This window comes from Cyrtonyx montezumae, unplaced genomic scaffold, assembly GCF_038088225.1.
Source record: "Cyrtonyx montezumae isolate F1298 unplaced genomic scaffold, pur_monq_1.0 scaffold_3, whole genome shotgun sequence".
Classification (NCBI taxonomy): domain Eukaryota; kingdom Metazoa; phylum Chordata; class Aves; order Galliformes; family Odontophoridae; genus Cyrtonyx; species Cyrtonyx montezumae.
The window spans coordinates 89,599,032-89,619,263 of NW_027072034.1; the positions used below are offsets into that span (position 1 = coordinate 89,599,032).

The 20,232-nt window shown below is 44.2% G+C and overlaps 1 protein-coding gene across 3 annotated transcripts in view; it reads left to right on the forward strand.

Moving 5' to 3' along the window:
* Window positions 1–855: 855 nt before the first annotated feature.
* Window positions 856–20,232, forward strand: part of CCND2 (cyclin D2) — a 36,824-nt gene continuing 17,447 nt past the window's right edge. The window contains exons 1-5 of one of the 3 annotated variants that reach the window (XM_065742371.1): window positions 856–942; window positions 1,972–2,190; window positions 3,565–3,780; window positions 6,407–6,566; window positions 17,100–17,248. In XM_065742371.1, the coding sequence (XP_065598443.1) occupies window positions 1,996–2,190; window positions 3,565–3,780; window positions 6,407–6,566; window positions 17,100–17,248 (720 nt within the window). In that variant the 5' untranslated portion in view covers window positions 856–942; window positions 1,972–1,995. Of the gene's footprint in view, window positions 943–1,946; window positions 2,256–3,564; window positions 3,781–6,406; window positions 6,567–17,099; window positions 17,249–20,232 lie in introns of those variants that run through there. The other 2 variants (XM_065742372.1, XM_065742373.1) reach the window with 2 other exon arrangements.

Below are 20,232 nucleotides of genomic sequence, written 5' to 3' on the forward strand. Positions count from 1 at the left end.
CACGCTCTGTTTTTACAGGAGTAGTCAGGAAGGGGAAATGAATGGTGGAAGCTAAACAGCCTTTCACTGTGGAGCTCAACGCGCCTCAGCAGATCCCGGCTGGCCACTCTCGACATACAACGAACCCCTTACCGTCGTACAGCGTAACCTCGCTCAGGCGAATCCCTGCCCAAGCGCGCAGTGCGCACTCGTTCTGGGGGTTAAAGGGGCCGCACATGGTGCCCGCGGCTGCCGCTGCCTTCCGCTTTTGTCTGGAAGCTACTCAGTTCATGGACGGGACGAGGAGGGGGGACGTGCAAATCATTTCGTGGGGAACACGTCATCAGCAGTACGCGGAAGGTTCAGCTGCCTGCCGTTAGCCGAAGGGTCGCGGGGAGGAAGCTTGCTTTTTGGGAGTGAAGGAGAGGGCTGCCTATGGGGTCATCACTATCGGTATTGCAGAGTAGCCTTGGTGGTTACACCCCGATGAAATGCAACTCAGGAGTACCATCCCTCCCTCTCCCCCTCCTATTCCGCTACGGAGTAGCGAGGGCTAGAAAGGAAAGCCTCAACCACACGCAGATCCGGGGCCAGCGGCACGGCCAGGTAAGGGGACGCGGCTCGCCCTCAGCCTACTCGCGCTGCTTTCCATATCGGGCAGCACGCGTCCTTAAAATCCAATCTGCCCGGTAACAATGAGCGCGCAGTAGCGAAAGCCCTAGAGCCATTGGCTATGCAAATAGAGGGAGGAGAAGCAGCGCCCTAAACTCCGAAGTCGCAGTTTTAAAGCGGTAGTTCCCCACCAGCAGCCAGCGTGGGGGAGTGGGGGCGGCTGCCGGCAGCGTGCTGTCCGCACGCACCTCGGGGCCGCCTCCTCGGGAGCCTCAGCCTCGCAGCGGGCTGCAGCGCAGGCTTCACAAAGTTGACACATTTTCCAGGCGGCTGCTTTGCGCCGACCGAGAGGTAGGCGAGGCAGCGAGGTGCGGGCTGGGGCAGGTCGTTCGTAGAGACGGCGGATATGAAGCGTGAGCGGTCGGCCCCGTGCCGCGGACGCGCGTGGTGGGCTGCGCTCGGCGGCAGTGGCGCGTACAGCTGGCGTGAGGAGCGGTGAAATCGACGGTGCAGGACTGTCCCTGCTCCCCCTCCCCCCCTTAACTACCCGCGACGTTTCTTAAAAGTTACATTGGTGTGACTTTGCACTGCTAAAGCAGCTCGCTCACTGGAAATAGAGCGGAGCAATAACTGCAATAACTCTGCAGTAACTGATTTTTTTTTCTCTACGTTTCACCGTGAAAACGCTGCCGAACGGGCACCCTTCAGGGAGCTTTTTTTTTCCTTCCGCGTTAACTGTTACGCTGCAGTTAACAGGTTCTGCCCCCACGGCTGCGTAGTCAGGGTGTATCGGGGGGAGGAGTGGGTCAGGCGCTTGGCGGGCCGGGACGTGAATCTGGCACTGACCCATACCAGGGCATTTCGTCCACAGACCGCCGTGTAGTGTCAGTAGGTGCTGGGGGAGGCTATGGCTTCTCAGAAAACGGGGGAGGCAGATTCGGGCAGGCTTCTGCAGAAGGAAGGTGTGGAACAGGTTCTGTTCGGCCACTATAAGGAAAAGGAGAAACTGTCACTTGTGAGCGTTTCCCTATTCGAGGGCCTCCTGGTTCCTTGTTAGCTTACAGAGTGGAAAAGAAAAGAAAAACAAAAACAAAAAAAAACCGCACACACACAAAAAAACAGCAGCAGCCCGCGTTTGATGTTACGTCTGACCGGCTGCGGTGCTCTATAATAACGAGAGCTGTCTGTCTGTCCTAGTGGTTTGTGCCGCTTCCCTTCAACGTCAGACTAGAAATCAAAAAAGAAGGGCAATCCAACTTCGAGGGAGGCAGGAACGGGCTAGGAACGCTGCCGCCCTCCTCCTTTATGCTTCTTTTCTCCCCACCCCCTTCCCTCCGCCCTCCTCCTTCCCCCCCACCCGTAAAAACTTTTCCATCAGAGTAAGAGGGAAATCGCTTTGGGAACATGGAGTTGCTGTGCTGCGAGGTGGATCCCACGAGAAGAGCTCTGCCGGACCCGAACTTGCTCTACGATGACCGTGTTTTACACAACTTACTGACAATAGAGGAGCGGTACCTGCCCCAGTGCTCCTACTTCAAGTGCGTGCAGAAGGATATCCAGCCCTTCATGAGGAGGATGGTGGCTACTTGGATGCTGGAGGTTGGTGCAGCTAGCCCCACGAGCGGCACCCCGTCCTCTCACCCCCGCACCCATTTACCTCTCCGGTTAGCGGTGGATTTTACTTCTTGTGTATGTTTTTCTTTTTTCGCCTTTTCCTCCGCCCGCAGAGCCCGCCCAGTTCCCGTTGCGTCGTGGTGGGGGGCTTCAAGCATCCTGCAGTCCTCGGGGGAAGTGGCCTTGCCAGGGGCTGCCGCCGCTCAAGTCGGGTGTCGAGAGGGAGGAGGAAGGGGGGAAGAAGGGAAAGGTCGGAAAAGTCATTTGAAGTGAAAAGATGAGCCATCTTCGGCTGCTGGCACCTGGGTTTGAGGACCTTATAGGAAAGGGAAGCCAGGGTAGGGCAAGGGACGGAGGCAAGGGATGACCCTGCGTTTTGCACGGCGAGTATTTTATGATCACGTATGCAGCGGTTAGGACGTGCTTTTTTTTTTCGCCATATTGAGCTGCATGCAACTGCTCGGACACGCTCGGCTCGTCTTCCTATTTCTTTCAAAGAAGGGGCACCCCAAAGCACCCTGCTGCCACGCCCCGGGACCGCAACGTGGCCGGGGGCTGCTGGGAAGAGCAAGCAGGCAGCGAAGCTTCTCCGCACCTCCGTACTTAATGTAGGGCGGTCGCGGGCCAGAGCCTTGCAGATTTAACTGCCTTGCCCTGATCCTACTGTTTTTTATTTGCCCCTTCTGTTTGCCTTTCTGGGGGTGTTTTTACCATATCTTCCCTCTCAGCTCCCTGAGTCGGGAAGCCCAGACCCCCCACTCTGTTTTCATGTGCGATTTAGGCATGATTAGGCTCTGATTTTTGGTAAATTTTTGTGGTAATTTTTTCACTTCTCAGGATACTAGCTGCTCAGCCTCTCCCGACCCCAAATCGTCCTTGCTGTGTTTCTCCCGGCCTTCCCCCCCCCTCCCCTCCTCCCCTGACGCCTCATGGGTGCGGGTCTGGAGGTTCCCCCACGGAAGGATTTTTGCAGTTATTGGAAAGGATAGGGGATCGCCATAGGATGCCAGGAGCACCAAAACTAGGACTCTTGGGTTGGTCTGGATATTTTTATTGATTTTTTGAAAATATGACGAAATGAAAAAAAGAAAGACTGCTAGCTTGCAGCTGGATGGGGCTCTCCCACACAGTATCTTGAATTCATTTCTCATTGAATGAACTAAAGGAATGTGAAAGCCGATTGACAGGCATTCCCAGCCTCTCCAGAGATACCCCCTCCCCCAGAATTTAGCTCCTCAGAAGAGGAAATCAGGAGGAGCTGTAGTGCCAAGGCACTAGTATGTTTTGTGGGATACTCATTTATTTATTTTTTTCCTTGTCTCTTTCTCCCCCCCACCCCCCCGTGCTACTTGCCTGCAGGTCTGTGAAGAGCAGAAGTGTGAAGAAGAAGTTTTCCCTCTGGCTATGAATTACTTGGACAGATTCTTAGCTGTGGTGCCCACTCGAAAGTGTCATTTGCAACTGCTGGGAGCAGTGTGCATGTTCCTGGCCTCCAAGCTTAAAGAGACAATCCCCCTCACAGCAGAGAAGCTTTGCATATACACGGACAATTCCATCAAAACCCAAGAGCTGCTGGTAAGCAGCCCCCTTATACACCCACCCTCTGCTCGCTGACAGCCTTCTGTTCTCTCTCTTCCCCTCCCCCCCCATCAAGTCGGCTGCCCCGTTGCCCACTCCTTTTAAAATCATGCGTTATGTTTGTTCGTTTTTTTCCCCGCACACTCTCATGCGAACGGTCAAACGCGCTAGAGGCACCGGCATGTCTAAGGGGGATCGACCCAACACTGGGGGCGCACTGTGCCCGAGGGGTGGGACTGCAAGGGGGTCACTTCCACCGCTTCTGGCTCATTCGCAGCAGCGCCAGTTCCGCATTACTGAGCCGCTGTCCGGTGCGCTGGCGGCCGGAGCTACCGAGAGTGCACGCCTTCCAGCCCGGCGCCACGCTCTCCCAGCGGGGCCCTTTCCCCGGGGCCGTGGGCGCACACGTGCGCCGGGAGGCCACCGGCGCCGTGTTATTTAGCGTGGCGCTTCGGCGCCATCTGGTGACAAACACGCGGAACCGGGCATGACTTCATCCCTTGAAGCGCTGCCAGGCCGCCCAGCTTCTCGACTGCTGCCTGCCGGCCTTGCGCAGAGCAGGGAGACGCAGCCATCTGCCCTCCGGGGCCCTGCAGAAGTGCCACCTGGTGCTGCGGTTCGGGCGGGTGCAGTTCTGCAGTAAGAGGGAACTTTGGCCGCGGGATGTTGTCGAGGAAGGTTGGGGTGTCAGGTACTGTGTGACTGATCAGAGTTTGCTTCAGCTGCTTGTTACAGGTTAGGAAGTTGTGGCTTTGTTCTTGCGGGTCCGATTTCCAGTCATTATCTTCGAGGTGAAAATTCAGCTCAATTAAACACTGTAAACTAATGGACCTGTCTGGTACTGGTGTTGGAGAGTTCAAGGTGAAAACAGACAGAAAAGAAGGCAGAAACAGCCATGTTTTTTTTGTTGGAATGATTATTATTTACAGCGCACTAGGTGAGCGTTAAGCCTGCCTGTGGGTTGTATCGTTCAGATTGCTGTCACTGATCCTTTTGGTTATCTGTAGTGAGCTGAATCCCACCAGAATTCTTCTGATAATCACTTGGGGAAGCTAGTGGGAATTCCCTCAGGGAGGAGCCAGGAACTCACTCATCTGTAGAATGAAGGGCTGTGGGCTGCAAGCCCTGCCACAGCTGTCATAGGTGTTAGGTGTCTCATAGACAGTGCTGGCTGCCCCAGGATGTGTTAGGTCCCATGTGAGAGGGAGGGTGATAATATATCTCTTCTTACGTCATGTTGATTGAAGCCTGTTTTAAGAGCTTCCCTGTATACAGTCTTGTAGATTACATGCTTTTCCCTGTCAGAATCTGTCACGTGCTTGTTGATCCTTACATTAGATCAGTCTTTAGTTAACATAAATTGCCATTGTGTTAAGATGTTTCACAGGTTTTCTTGAGAAAGAAAGAAAAAAAACAACAAAAAAAAAAACCACACCAATTTCTGGGCTCTGTTACCTACATGAATGTGAGACTTCCAAGCTATGGAGAGCTTTGCTGTAATCCAGTAGGAATGTCTATAGGAAAGTAACTTGCTGTTACAGCAGGGATATATTCAGAAAAACTATCGCAGAAATGGCATTATAGGGTCCATGTTTATGGTTTCTCAGCAACATTAGTTGACATCACCTAAACTGCAATATTAAAGGACTTTAAAAATTTTTTTTTTGGCTTGCCAGCTCTACAAACTTAGCTGGGGCACCCTGCCATGCTGGGTTCAATCAGGCTAATGCATTATTAAGACTCAAGAGCCAGGGCATGGAAGTTAGTTAATGACTGTTGGTGCATGAGACAGAAACAAGTCCAGGGCCTGAGTTTTGTTCACTCTGTGGGTGCTGAAAGGTATTCAAAACTTTGTTTTAAACATTGAAATATGCAGTTTCAAGTCCCACGAGGAGGATCAGATCTGCTGATGCGGTACCATTTTTGTACGTTATCACACTGTAGGGAATGTCCAGTAGTTACATACCCACCCAAGTTTTTCTTTGGTTTCACCGGGAGTTTGGAGCATGCAAATAGTGTGGGGTTAGATCCTACGTTATTTATTGCTATATAATGTACATAGGCTACTTCTTGGCTGTGTTAACATTCATTTTCTTTCTGCAAAGCTTTACTTTAAGCACCACCAGGTTTATCTGCAGGACCCTGTGACTATAGTTTTGGAGAGAATGCCATCAAGTGAACTTCCTCAGTTTTGAAAGAGAATGTATATGTAATTATTTTTGTGTGTCATTACCCCTAGGACTTTAAATGACTATGAAGTAATAACTATTACCATTTAAAATAAGTTACTGGAAAGAACCACAGTGACCTTGGCAGTATGTAATTGCAGGCTAAATGTTCTGGGTGGGCATTGAACACAGTACAAAAGTAAAATCTTGGCAGGATCTGGTAGGTATCATTATTTTCAGTAGAGTTTAACACTTCCAGTGTTGGGAGCCGGGGGGGGGGGAGGAATGAAGTAAGTAGCTTCAAAGCAATAGGAGCATACTTTAAAAAAGCAAACAACTAAAAAAAAACAAAAAACGAGCAAAACCAATTTAGTAGTGATATAATTACAGTTGGAGAAATCAGTGTTTTCTGCAGATTGCTTATGGCTTATCTTCTCCAACCTAACCCTCTGCAGGAATGGGAGCTCGTGGTATTGGGGAAGTTGAAGTGGAACCTTGCAGCAGTTACCCCACATGATTTCATTGAGCACATTCTACGGAAGCTGCCTCTACCTAAAGACAAGTTGCTTTTGATCCGGAAACATGCACAAACATTCATTGCCCTTTGTGCCACAGGTAGGCAAAGGTGCTCTGGGTATGCCTGCATGTGATGTGAAAAGATAAGTTGCTGTTGGCTCAAAGGCAACATCTCTGGATCCTTATCATGATGTGGGAAGAGCTGTTCTTGCTCTTGGGACTATTTACAGAAGGCCTTCGTGCAGTGTATTGATGATGATCTTGTAATGGGCAGCTGTTAAGTACCTGGAGTTCTGTGCCTGGTGACTAATACATGGTGCCAGTAAAACTGAATTAGTCTCATCTATATTTTGCCTGGTTCGCTAATGTTTTCGAATCGCTGTGGGTTGTTTCTACAGACAGATACGTGATAGCCAAAATAGTAGAAACTTTCATGATGTGTAATTAGCCCAGAATGAATGTTGAGCTTTGTAACTTTTGTTATCTGGACACTGACCAGATTAAAATACAGTTTCGTATTTTTTGTGTTTATGTGATCCTGTTACGTTACTGAAGCACAGGGAATATCGATTTTAAAAGTAAGTAAGAAAAATAACCCAGAACGTTAGGATTCTTTCTCTAACTTGTTTCCAAGCAAGCAGTGAAACTACTCTTTTTGTAAATAACCATTATGTTCTCCTTTTTTCTTGTGAATATAGTTTCTGAAGCTTTCTGCTCTTAAGCAGAGGTCTCTATTCCCTAGTAACAATTATTATATATTTACATGCAAAATTCACTTGTTTTTTCTTTGTGGTGTACAGAAGTTAAGTGTACTGTAGTTTCATTGAAAGGATTAACCATATTAGACTTTCACAGGAGCTAGCTCTGGAGCAGATGCCACATTTTACAGGGGTATTTTGGAGTAGTGCATGACTTAACGTGTAGACTTTCTCTACAGTTTGATATGCTTTGTCCTTTGTGATGGGAACTGTGCAGTTATGAGAAATCACTTCCCAGTGACTGCAGTGTTAGCAGTGGGAAAAGGAACATGACATGCAGCTTTTGGGTAATATCAATGCATAACTGTTTACCACTATGTCTTCTTCTTGATGTTTGAGATGCAGAGACCATTCTTAGAATGTCTTCCACTCTTATTTCTTCTTTCCCTTCCCCAGAGCTTCTGCTCTCAGCCAGCTTGGATTAAGTCTGTTGTTTCATTTCTCCATTTGCATTCTTTCAGCTAGATGACCTCCTTTGACATGTGACTTGACATGTGGCAGACTTTTCCCTTGCTCCTTCCATGCATGTGTTGAACACATTTTTTTTTCTTAGGTGTTATTACACCTGGCCTTGATGGCTAGCATTAGTCTTGAGCACAGTAGTGTCTCTCCTTCTACCTCCTGATTCATTTCAGTGTGGCTTCTGCTGTGCAGTGTTTTTTTTCTTTTTTAGTCTCTGTATCTCTCTCTCTCTCTGCAGCTCTTTTTCCCCTTTCAGTGAGTAATGATTCACATAAGCATGGCTTAAACTGGAGTGTGTCCTTCCTTGCTGTTGGTTTCATCTGAACAGGCTACTTCTAGGAAAGAGAGAAGCATGTTTTCTGAACGAGAGATTTTCTTCTTCCCCTACCCCCACTCTTGCAATGCATTCTGAAGCCTCGTTCTTCACTAGAAGGGTCTAACAATGAAGCACAGCCCTGGACCAGCTCTGGCATAGATGCTGCTTTGTAAGCACGGGCAAAAGGATACAGTTGAGTTTGGAAGAGCACAGTCTTTTGGCTGGGAGCTGCCAATACATAGGACAGCTTTCTTTAAGCCACTTCGTTCACTCTGTGCACTGACAGCATTTAGATCAACATGTGGTGACTAGTGCTTGTATTTCACAATGTCATTCATTTTCTTAGCCTGCTGGTGGCTAAAATCTGTAAGCTTACCTCTGTAAGCTAAAATCTTCTGAACTTTAAAGTCACCTGAGTTCTGCAACCAGTCATTCTGTCCTTAGAGTATAGCTTGGTAAAACCAGATGCTTACCTCTCTCTCAGATTAAGAGGGTCCTGCTTATTTGATAGCCCAAGAGAAATCATTCTTTAGAGATCAAAAGTCACATCTCTTTGCTGCTCTTATCCTACTTACAGGTAGCTTTTTATCCCTCACTGCTCTTGCCGTGGGCCCACCTCTTCCTCTTCCTATAGTGCTTCACGATTTGGTAATGATTGCTCATATGCTGTGCTTCAAGTTGCAGAGTTGTTCCAGGAGGAGCAGGAAAATGTCCTGACTGCCGAGCTGTGTACGTGACATTGCAGACCTGGGGAGGACCACTCCTTGTTCCTCCACTGCAGCTTGCCTTTTATTCTTTCATCTTTCTGGTTGTGCAGAATCGCAGATGTCTGACTGCTTCCTTGTGGTAAGCTGTTACGATGGAGACCATACATGGCACTGTTTTGGCACAGGATAATTTTCTGTGTCTGTGGACCTACAAAGAAACGGATTTTGAGGGAGAAGAGGCAAACAGGCTTTCAGTAAGAGGAGCTATGTATTTCTGGGCACAAGTAGTAATGGAGAGGCTAATAAAATGATGAAAATCTCTTTACTGTTATTTTAATGGTATATGAAGCTTGGAAGCAGAAAGTGTGGCAGATTTTGAGGGACAGAAAGTAATAGTGTAGATCTCTAGACTCATCTCTTTGTATGGGTTTCTGTTTTCTTCAGCAGAGTCTTATGGCAGGTGAGATGCTACCATGACAAATAGAGCACAGCGTCTCATGACTGCTAACTTTCAAAATCCGTGTCTACAAAGAACCTGTGAAAGAAGAGGAAAAATTCAGCTTTAAGTTAGTTCTGTAGTGCATGATAGATATTTGCCCACTGTTTCTGGGACTTTATTAATTGATGTTTGAAAGTTAAGAAAGGTGAAACATTTTGTTGTTTGTTCCCCTTCCTCCCACCCCCCTTTTTTTTTTTTTTTTTTTTTTCTTCTGGACCAAATCCTGGGTCCTTATTCAGACAAAAGTTCTGTGGAAGTCAGTGCCATGGAAGTGTTTGAGCAAAGACACGCTGGTGACCTGGAGGATGACTGCATGAAATACTGTGTAACACCAAGAGGCATGTTTTGTCCTCAGAACTCCTGCTGGGCATTGTGCTATTCATTTCCCTTTTAGCCAATGTAAGAAATGTTGGGTTCCCACCCTGCAGGAGGTAAAGCACACTATAACTTTTAGTCAGGATCTGCTCTTCGCATAGAGAGAGGAAAAAAAGTCCACAGTGGCTTTGTTAGGTGGATCAGATTCATAGAAGGAAAATAACTGTTGTGAAGTAATTGTAGTTGCATAGATAGTTCTTGCATGACACATGTCAGAAGAAAGATTAATTTGCATGATTTTATTGCCAGACAAAAGAAGGCTTGCTTGTTCCTGGAAGGGGCAGTTCATATTAGTATATCAAACTCTCTGGAAAAGTAAAGCTACGAGAGCCATCACTGGTCCATCAGCAAGGAGACAAGGCCTGGGGAGTACTTGTATGGGCAGAATCACTCCTGAAGTTGTAGGACTATCTGACTGGGGAAGGTGAGGTGGAAGAAAATGAAGGAAAACAGCCTTAGCTGACATACATTGGTGGAATTCCTGTGCTGTCAGAGAAGTTGCCATTCTTCTTACCTGCTTGGGTTCTGACCTTCTGATGATTTAAGTGCTAAATACAATCCTGATCTTTGTTAAGCTGTCATATTGAATTAGTAGAACAAGTTACAAAAATGATTTTCTGAAAAACTATTTATTAATTTAGTTTATGATCAGCTAATGAGCATATTGTGTTGATTGCTCATATACTTGCTTATGTAAAGTGCTCAGCATGTTTTCCAGGTTATCTCACTTGGGTTGTGAGATAACGTTAGCATTTGGGATGCTTTAAATGCATTCATACAAAGGCCAATCTTTTTAGTGTTACTGTAGCCCAGGAATAGAATTGTCTGCCCTCCCACCTACTCAAAGGAAAGAAGCGTTTACATCTGCATTCTGTTTTACTTAATAGTGTTTTCTTTGGTCATACTTGACACTGATATAATATTTTATTGAAGTGCTTAATAGTCAACTGATTATGCCTTTAAAAGCAGAAATAGTTAACATGGGGGAAAAAGTTCTGTGCCTCAAAGAAGTACAAAAACAAGAGGAAAAAATTGCCAGTGCAGTTAAAACCAACTGCATTCAAAAAAGCACGTGAACCAGTGTTCATTCCTTTTTTGAAAGCATTTGTTTGGAAGCTGGTTGGAATTGCATGCATTCATGCATTTGGATCAAATTAGGAAAGAATAAAAGCATTGCTTATATTGTTTTCCTATGATTTTCTTTTAAGTTATCTACTAAAACGAAAATCCATTCTTGTGCCCATAATATCACTGGCTGGGTGAAGTTCAAAGTTAGGTGAAATTGGAATGTGAGCATTTAACAATATCTGTCTATGAATTACTATTTGGCTGTTATCATTCTCCTGACAGACTTTAACATACCAGTTCTAAAATTTTCTTTTCTCACGCCCCTGAGAAGTGTTGCCTTCCTCGAGGCAACAGTTTCCTGCGTTTGCAGCACTGCAACAAATGTGCCAAGCCCTAGGGATGAATGCTGTCTGATTAAAACAAAAACAAAAAAAATAGCCTGTAACCAGAGCAGCACCAAAGGTCATTGTAAGAAGGTGGAGTTTGCACCTGGCTTTGGCACACTGAGAATGTCCAGCCTGATGATGATTCCCTTCTGGCAGTTTTCTTATGTAGACTTGTCTGAGTTCCTGCTTCTGGTTGTGTTCTTCTTTGACTGTCAACTTTGGGTTTTCCTGGTTCAGATACATTCCTGGTTCACTTGATCTGCCTGCAAGAGCGAGCCAGCAAAGTAGCTCAACTGTTGTTTGCAGGATACCTGACTACTGGTTGCATTTGCTGCATGTGCAGAAAATCCTTGTTAATTTTTTATCTTTCCAGCCCTGAAATTGCTTGTAGAAGTCAGAGGGATTGTGCAGGGTTGGATCTTAGTTTTTTAATATCCTTTAGGAAAAAAAAAAAGTGATATGGAAATGGAGATGAGTATGGTTCACTGTATTTATTACCTATGAATAGATAGCAAAACAAATACTGCTTTCTAACAAGCAATTTCCTTCCTTGAAGTGTTTGAATGTTCATTCAAACATTGCTGTACTACCTTTCTTAGATTCAGCAAGACTTCTGTATGCCAATGTAGAATTGCATAAATTACAGTTAATTTAAAGGAGTCAGAGCTATGTCTTCAGAGCATGCACTAGATTCACTTTAACCAGGGTTACATGTAGGTCTGAAAGAGAGGTCTAGCTCATAGCCTGATTTCAGGTGTCCAGTAAGAAGTGTTTTTTATTTTAAGATTTTTCTAATTCAGATTTTATCAAATGCACTAAGAATTTTATGTTAAAATATATGTCTAAAAGTCAAATGTTTTAAATCTTCTCCCCGTTTTATTTTGATTTTTTTTTTTCTTAAGTCAAAAGCTTGTCCTGACACTTAAGTCTGAGGGTGGATTTACCTGTGAGTAAGGATGGTAAGATTTGAGTTGCTATCATGGAGGAACTGGAGTAGGGGGATTATAAGCTAAAATAACATGTAAAAAGCTTGTTTTGAATTTCTTGGTAAAATGTAAGAGACTTGGAGAGGGAGTTCTGCATCCCCTCAGATATGGTGCTTATTACTTAAGCTTCTATTGCACCTTGAAAAACATTTTACATAGTTATTACTTTGTTTGAATATGGAAATGTGTTAATTAGTGCCTTTGTTCTGCTGCGTGCTCTTTTCCTTAGCCTTTTCTATTCAACCCTCTAGGTGGCCTAGCATAATGTGGCTTCTTTCCTTTCAGTGAGCTCTTTCTGCACTAATAGGGTCCAGGGTGATGTGGAGAACCATGTGCACAAAATTGGGCCACCACCCGCCCATGCCTTTATGGGCATGTCAGGTTAAATTCATATCAGCAGGAGGGTCACTGTCATGATTTTCAATAGTGTAAGATGAGGTGATGACTTCAAACAATGGTGCCACACTCTCCATTTGGAGACACTTGCTTCACCAGTAGCATTAGTTAATTAATATGCTAAAAATAGGAGCGAGTGATACAAATCACTGCCTGTTGTACAACAAAGACTGGGCATGTGTAGCTTTGATAGTCAAGTTTATGGTGCTTGTTATCGAGGGAAGTTAGTTTGGAGCTAGAGGCAATGTAAGACTTTCTGGATGCTGAGCTTTAGTCACTCTGGGCCTCTGGCCATTTGCTTGCTGTCTCATTTGCATTATGAATGACATTAAGGGAACTAACAAGGTTACTGGGCATAGAAATGTTCTCATGTGACCCCATGTAGAAGCCGACCTACAGCAGTGCTAGCTGGCAGGGGCACTGTGGCTCTTTTATTTGGCTCCATAGGAAGATGGTTTCTGGGAGTGCTTAACTTGTAGGTATAAAATCCACCGCAAGAAAACCAGTATTCAGGTAATGTGGTGGTCCTGATGTAAGCTTCTGGGAGCCAAGGAAGTTTGAAGGAGATGCTGGAAATGTGGCTTGAGCTGTGCTGAGCATTGATTTGACATCCAATTATAGGCCAAGGGGCAATGGGGGCAACTTGGAACATAGGAGGTTTCACATAAATATGAGGAAAAACCTTCACAGTAAGGGTAACAGAACACTGGAACAGGCTGCCCAGAGAGGTCATGGGTTTTCCTTCTCTGAAGACATTCAAAACCCACATGGATGTGTTTTTCTGTATGACGTAATTTCGGTGTCCCCATACCAGTCGGGGGATTGGACTAGATGATATTTTGAGTTCCCTTCCAATCCCTGACATTTTGTGAGTTATTGGGTGCACAGCATAAGGATCCTCCATTACTTTCTTCTCCCCTGCCAGCCACCTTGAGTGATGCTGTGTTGTGGAAGCACTCACAAGGATGTGGATTCATCTGGGTCTCCAAGAGGATCTGTTTCCCTGCTGCTGGCATGACTTCTGGGTTACAGTGGAGGCATTTTGTTTCTACCCACTGCATTGTGGCTTTTGTATGGACCATCTAAACTCTGTAAGAGTTTATTTATTTATTTACTATGTCTTACCTGAAAATTGCAACAAAGAGGGATAAATTACAGAAAATCTGTTGATGCTGGTATTTCCTTAGTTCCTGCGCATAATTAGAACACAGTTTAGAAGGCCTGAAAATTGAATGCTGGAGTCGCACCTCACCTCCTTGTTGAAGCATGGCCTTGTTCATGCAACTGAAAGCACATAGGGTTTGCCACGTAGAGGTCAGTACTCTCACAGGTACTTAAGCAGGTATTATGTTGCAGCCTGCTTTGTCCGCGGTGTTATCAGCCAGTAACACCATCAGCTCCCGTGACAACTTGCTGTGTCTCGATTTGAAATGTACTGAAGGCAAAGAGCCTGATCTCATTGTTCCAGTGGAGGACTTAACCTAGTGGCACTAAACCCAAGCAATTGCGGCATGTAGAAGAGTAGAAGCAGATCTGTGGAGATGTATCCTTTCATTCCTTTCTGTATAAATTAGTGAATTTGCTCATCAGTCACTGTGGGAACAGGTTTTTGGGATCCATAAATGTTGTTTGAATATATTTCAGTTTTTTAAACATTTTCTGCTTGCTCCAGGGACGGAATGAATCATAGGGTGGCTTGGCTTGGTGGCTTGACTTTAAAGAGCATCTAGTTCCACTCTACTTGGCTCTGGGCAGGATTGCCAGGCACTAGGTCAGTCTTCCCAGGGCTCCATCCAACCTGACATTGGTCACCTCTGGTGGGGGGGCATTCACAGTTTCTCTGGGCAGTCTGTTTTAGTGCATCACCACCCTCTCAATGAAAAATTTCTCCCAACATCTAATCTGCATCTCCCCTATTTTAGTCTAAAACTATTTCCCCTTGTCCTCTCACTAGCTACCTGTGTAAAAAGTCTTTCTCCTGTTACAAGCTCCCTTTTAGTATTGGAAAGGCACGATCATAGAATCATTAATGTTGAAAAGACCACTTAAATAATCTAGTCCAACCATCAACCCATCACTACCATACCACTAAATAGCATAGTCAGTGTTACATCTACCTTTTTCTTGAAAAACTCCAAAGATTCTACTACCTCCCTGGGAAGCCTGTTCCAATACCTCACTACCCTTTCTGAGAGTTTTTTGGTTTTTTGTTTTGTTTTGTTTTAATTAACATTTAACCTCAGACTTCCCTGGCACACCTGGAAACCATTACCTCTTTGGGAGAATAGGACCCATCTCCACCTCACTAGAGCTTCCTTTCAGGTAGTTGTAGAGAGTAATGAGGTCTCCTTTGAGCCTTCTCCAGACTTAAGCAGCCCTGGTTCTCCTCATAGTGTTTGTGTTCCAGACTCTTGACTGGCTTTGTTGTCCTTCTTCAGATGGGCTCCAGGGCCTCAATGTCTTTCCTGTAGCAAGGGGCCCAGAACTGAACACAGTACTCAGGGTAAAGCCTCACCAGTTCGTGTGTTCCCAGAGCCTTCCCTTCTCTGGGCAGTCATTCAAGCATATAAATGTTTATGCACCTTACAAAAATGCCTGCTTACTGGAGTGCTGGAACCATTCCTGATTTTCATGGTTGAATTTTGTCAACTGGAGGGTCGTGCTTCTTCTATAGAGCCACTAGATGCCCGGTCTGTGGATGAGTGTGTGCAAGAATGAACTGTTGCAACAGTCATCATATTCAAGACTCAGGCCCTCCAGTAAGTGAGAGTGAGAAAGAAAAGAGACTGGATGCCATAAAACAAGGGCTGTTTTGAGCATCTGTTTTCAAGCAAGATATCTTGTCAGAAGAAATGTTGAATTCTGCTTAAGATCCCACTGTATTTATTGTATGCTCCTGGGGTCTGTTCCAGTAATAACTGTAATGGGCAGAGACACTGAGGATAGCATGTGTTCTGAGAAATGCATGTGCTATTTGTATCAGGCAGCGTTGTTTGTTTACACCACATATTTGCAGGCTGGGTGGTTCCCTTGCAGGATAAATTTATGTGAGGTAAATATGAAACATTGTTTTTGGCAGTGAAATTTTAATTCTTTGTATGTAAGTGCCATCATTTGTGATGAGCACTGAGATCAGCCCTCATCAGGCTGTGTTCAGTACTGACAAGTAGGGGTTCAAGGCTTTCCTGTTGACTTAGCTGTTAATCAGGGCAATATGAAAATTACCAAGTCCATCAGCTTTCATTTACGTACGTTAATACAGTAGTGTATAATTATTATTTTTGTAGTAATAACAATCCACACTAACTGGTTCTGTCAGTGGGACTTTGCTCATTCAGAAGTGTGTGTGTGATGTCTTCTGAGCTCAGTTTTCCTGGGTGGATAGACAGAGGTCAGTGGTGTGCAGCTGTGACCTGCCAGTAGTCATCTTCTAGTGGCTCCATGAGACAGTTAAGTCTGTGTGAGGATTTCAGTTCTTTCCTTTCTTTTCCCACTTCTAACATCCGTCTTCCAGTCCATGTGGATAAATCTTATCACCAGAGTCCCAGACTTACTTGACTTCTCTGTTCCCCATGGATGCCACAAGTATACTTCAGCCTGGAGAGGAGTATAACATCTGCCATCTCAGCATCTGGGAGACTGAGGAAAAAAGCTCTGTTTGTTTAAATCTTCCCTGGTTACACAGAAATCCTCAGGATTACAGAATTTATGCTAGCTGAAGAGAGAAGACTTGGCACATGCCCTTAGCAGAAGGGCAGTTTTCAGTATCCCCGTTTGTATAAGTAGACCAAATATATCAAGAGTTTTTTATTGTAGTAGGTATTACTTGGATTTCTTTCTTCTCCTCCAATTGAAAATGGGTAGAGAAAGGTTTATTAATGAATTATTGTTGATTTAAAACAACTTGCAAACAGAGTTTTATGTTAGAAAGGGTATTTTTATTATAGAAAAAATGAAAATCATGTTAGGTAAAAGAAGTGCACGTAAGCCAGTGCGTAAAGCAATATGAAAATTAAGGTGACGAAAGCATTCGGTTTAATTTTTGTGTATCTCCTAATTTCCACAGATATGTGAGAAGTAATGACAAGTTGAAAGGCATTTCAAAACTGTTTCATAAAAAAAAAAATTTATGAAAGAAATGTGATGTTTGTTTTTGCTTTGATGGCATAGCTGTAAGTATTGTCCTTTGCTAATTGTAAAGGTATTGAACATAGAGTAGTAAAGATGAATTTCTCAAACAGTTCTTTAAATGTTTGAGTTAATCAAGTTATAAATTTGATGTGATGAAAAATCTGAGTTCAGTGTTTTTTGATACCTTATTATAGTTAGTTTTGTGGTTATATGTGGAGCTGTAATGTCACTAAGACCCAGATTTCTGATGTTGATTACAGAAAGCATTTCCCTTCTTTCTTCTTTTTTTAAACTAAGACTATTAAAAATGTTCCAGATTTTTCTTTATACATCAATGAGAATAAAAGACAAAACTGTATTTCCATCTTAATTTGCAGATCTGTTACATCTCCTTTGACTACTTGCAATGAGTAGTGTGACTAATGAGCTCAGTCAGACCAAAGAGCTTTTCTACGTTTTTACTCCTGGATGTGGTTTTTATGTTGATGCCTCTGTTCTGCAGCTTTTCTGGTCTGGGCTTGGACTAATTCCCAGATCTGTTCTTACAGATTTTAACTTTGCCATGTACCCACCATCAATGATAGCAACTGGAAGTGTGGGAGCAGCCATCTGTGGCCTTCAGCTTGATGATGGGGATAGATCGCTCTCTGGTGACAGCCTAACAGACTTTCTGGCCAAGATCACAGGCACAGATGTGGTGAGTGTCATGGATTTCTGTTCTTACTTCACTTCTGAGAACTCTGTGAAAAACTGAGCCATCCATCTGGCCCTGATCCTGAGAGCCCAGTGGAGTAAAGGGAGGGGGAAGCTCTTGTCAAGAGAACTCAGCACCTTGGTGGAAGAGCTTTGGATGTCCAGAGCTCCTTGGCCTTATAGGAATCACTCCTCATCCACAGCAGCTTTGTGAGTGGAGCCTGCTTTGCCTCAGCTTGTCTATGTGCTTGGGCCTATTCCATCCACCGTGACTGATGCTTAGGCTATACAGGGGAGAAATCATCTTCAGTGCCCTAGCGCACTGATGTGGAAAAGCAGACAACATGCCCCATAGCTTAAGGTAAACTAGTATGTTCACAGGAACAGCAGGCCTGTGCCTCCAATCTTGAAACTGCTGTTCTGACCCTCACTGAGATAACTTGTAAAAATTCTTGGCATAAAGGAAGTGAATACTGAGCTAATCCTCTAGCACCAGCAAAATAGGAAATGAGTGCGACCCAGGCTGTCTGGATTTCTGTCTCTAACCTCATTAAGCACTCTTTTCGAGAAATTCACTTCTTGTCAGAAAGTCCCTTTGTCCATAGGGAGGTGAATCTGATAGTGGTTCAGTAGTGCCTAAGAATTGACTTAGTGAGTACATATGAAAAATGCAGATGAGGCAGGTCTGCATGGTAGGCTGAGCAGAAGGGCTAGGAGGACTGAAAGGAGCACTCAGATTACTTTTACTAGGGGTGGTAACTCTCCAGTTGTGCTACTGTGTTGGTTAGCAGGTTATTGGAGGTAGAATCTGCTCCTGCAAATTCAAATTGTTTGGTCAGTGGAAAACAGGAGTTTAATCTCTTGATAAACTGACAAGTTTTGCCATGCCAAAATACTCTTGAAAGAAAATGAATGAGACTTAATGGAAGGCAAGCCACAAGTAAAATAGTACTGTAAAATTAATCAGTTACTGATGTGTCATCCTTAACCTGTGCTCAGGTTAAATCCTCTTACAGCTTGTAGAGTAGATAGACTGTGCAATTATATCTGCCATAGCATTGTGAAGACAAAGTTGTTCTGTTGTTGTTGTTGTTTTTTTTGTTTTGTTTTGTTCTAAATTTTGGCTAAGAAGGAATAATCCATTTTAACCAAAAGAGAAGAACTTCCATTTCTTTTTTCCTTTTTTTAGGCCAATTGAATCTAATTTTAAAGTGCATTTCCAGGTCTTCCCATTTCTTCTGATTGGAAGTGAGTTTTGCAAAGAAAAAGGAACACTCTGAATGATTGTAATGTAATCATGAAGCTTTAGAAATTAAACACGCTCTTTTCAAGTGAAAATTTCACATAGGTGATTTGCCTTTTTGTGCCTGCTTTATATGCGTGGAGGAACAGTGGTGATACATTGCAATAAACAGCAGAAGCACGCAGGAAGAATCCTATATAACAGTTCAGACTTCATGGCCTGATGCAGGAAATGCATAGCACTCATTTGTACAGTTGTTCCATTTAGAGCTAGAAAATCTAAAAAGTTTACTTAATATATTAGGAAATAAGAATTACCCATTACTAAAATGGGCAGTTGTTGACTGACTGAAGTTTTCTACTTGGATGTTTGGGTGTAATGTGGTAGGTTTCGGATGCAGCAAGGAAGGAAGTCAGGAAGGACTTGAGATATCAAGTGGACAGATGTGAGTGGATATCAGAAAATTGGGCAGAGGAGAAGACTAGGATTTATGAAAGATGAGATCTTGTTAACATGGGCGCTGCTTTTGGTCATATTTGTGAGTAGCCTAATGATAAGGAAAACAATTGGTGCTAGCCATTGAGAGCTGTGTAACTACCAGCAGCCTGAATGTTATACAGTTTCCGAAGGGTTGAAACTGTCATGATTTTGCTTGTTACAGGGAAAAGCCAGGTGAAGTTGACTCCTTAACTGCTGCTTATTTTCATGCTTGTTTTTACTGATGTTTGCCCCACAACCATTTATGTCTCTGTGTTTCAAACCCCATCCTGGGACTCATCTAATTTAAATAAAATGGAAGGACCATATGTTGTTGTTTTGTGGTTTGTGATGGGGAGTTGCTTGGCTTCTAAGAATAGCCTGTGCTTTTTGAGTCAGAGAACTTTAAAGATGCAATTTTTCCTTCACTAGACCATGTTCCATACCTGTGAGCTCTAGATTAATTTCTGAAACAATTTTCACTTGTCAGAGGAGAGATGCTAGTGTAGCCCTGCTATGTTCTATTTAGTGGATTTTGATCAACTGTTGAGTTCTGTCTTTCTGAAGATGGTAGGGAGTTGTTCAGGATAGGTCTTCATCTTCTTTAAGAGTTTCCCTGGACAGCCATGTGGATCTTTTTCCTCACTGATTTTCTGTGTGGGCGAGTCTGGCTTTCAGTTACAACATGCAGCTGATGATACTCACATCTTAGTTGAGATCAGTAGGCTCAACACGTGGGCTGCAAGGGCTACATAACTGGGATCTTGCAAAATACATGTATTTACCTAGATTCTGTCATGGTAGTGAAGAGCATTTCCCATACTCACCTGCCAGTTTTGTCAGCATCGCTTTCTGATGTAACCCTTGCTGTGGTAATCTGGTCCTTACTCACTTTTAGATGAGGTTATTGCAGTTCATGGTGCATGGGACTGTTTTTTGTTAACGTGTATAAATTCAAGCAAGGTTGGATGCAACTGTTCACTTGCATAGTTGCTTCTTCTGGTGGCTGTTAAACCCAAAGGCTTACCTGCTGAGCCTCTTCTTGCGTTTTTTTGTTTGTTTTTTCTGATTACTGTCAGGTGCCTTGCTGTTTGACCCTGTGAGACTGTACTTGAATCAAGATCCCAGCTGTTTTGTAATCTGGATTTTAACATGCTCTGTTTGCATGACAGGGTTGGTTTTGAAGGCTTTTAGGGGCAAATGAGAAGTCACAGTAGAGTGTCTTTTTCTCTTGGGATTTTCTTTCTTCTGTGCCCTCGTTAATTGAC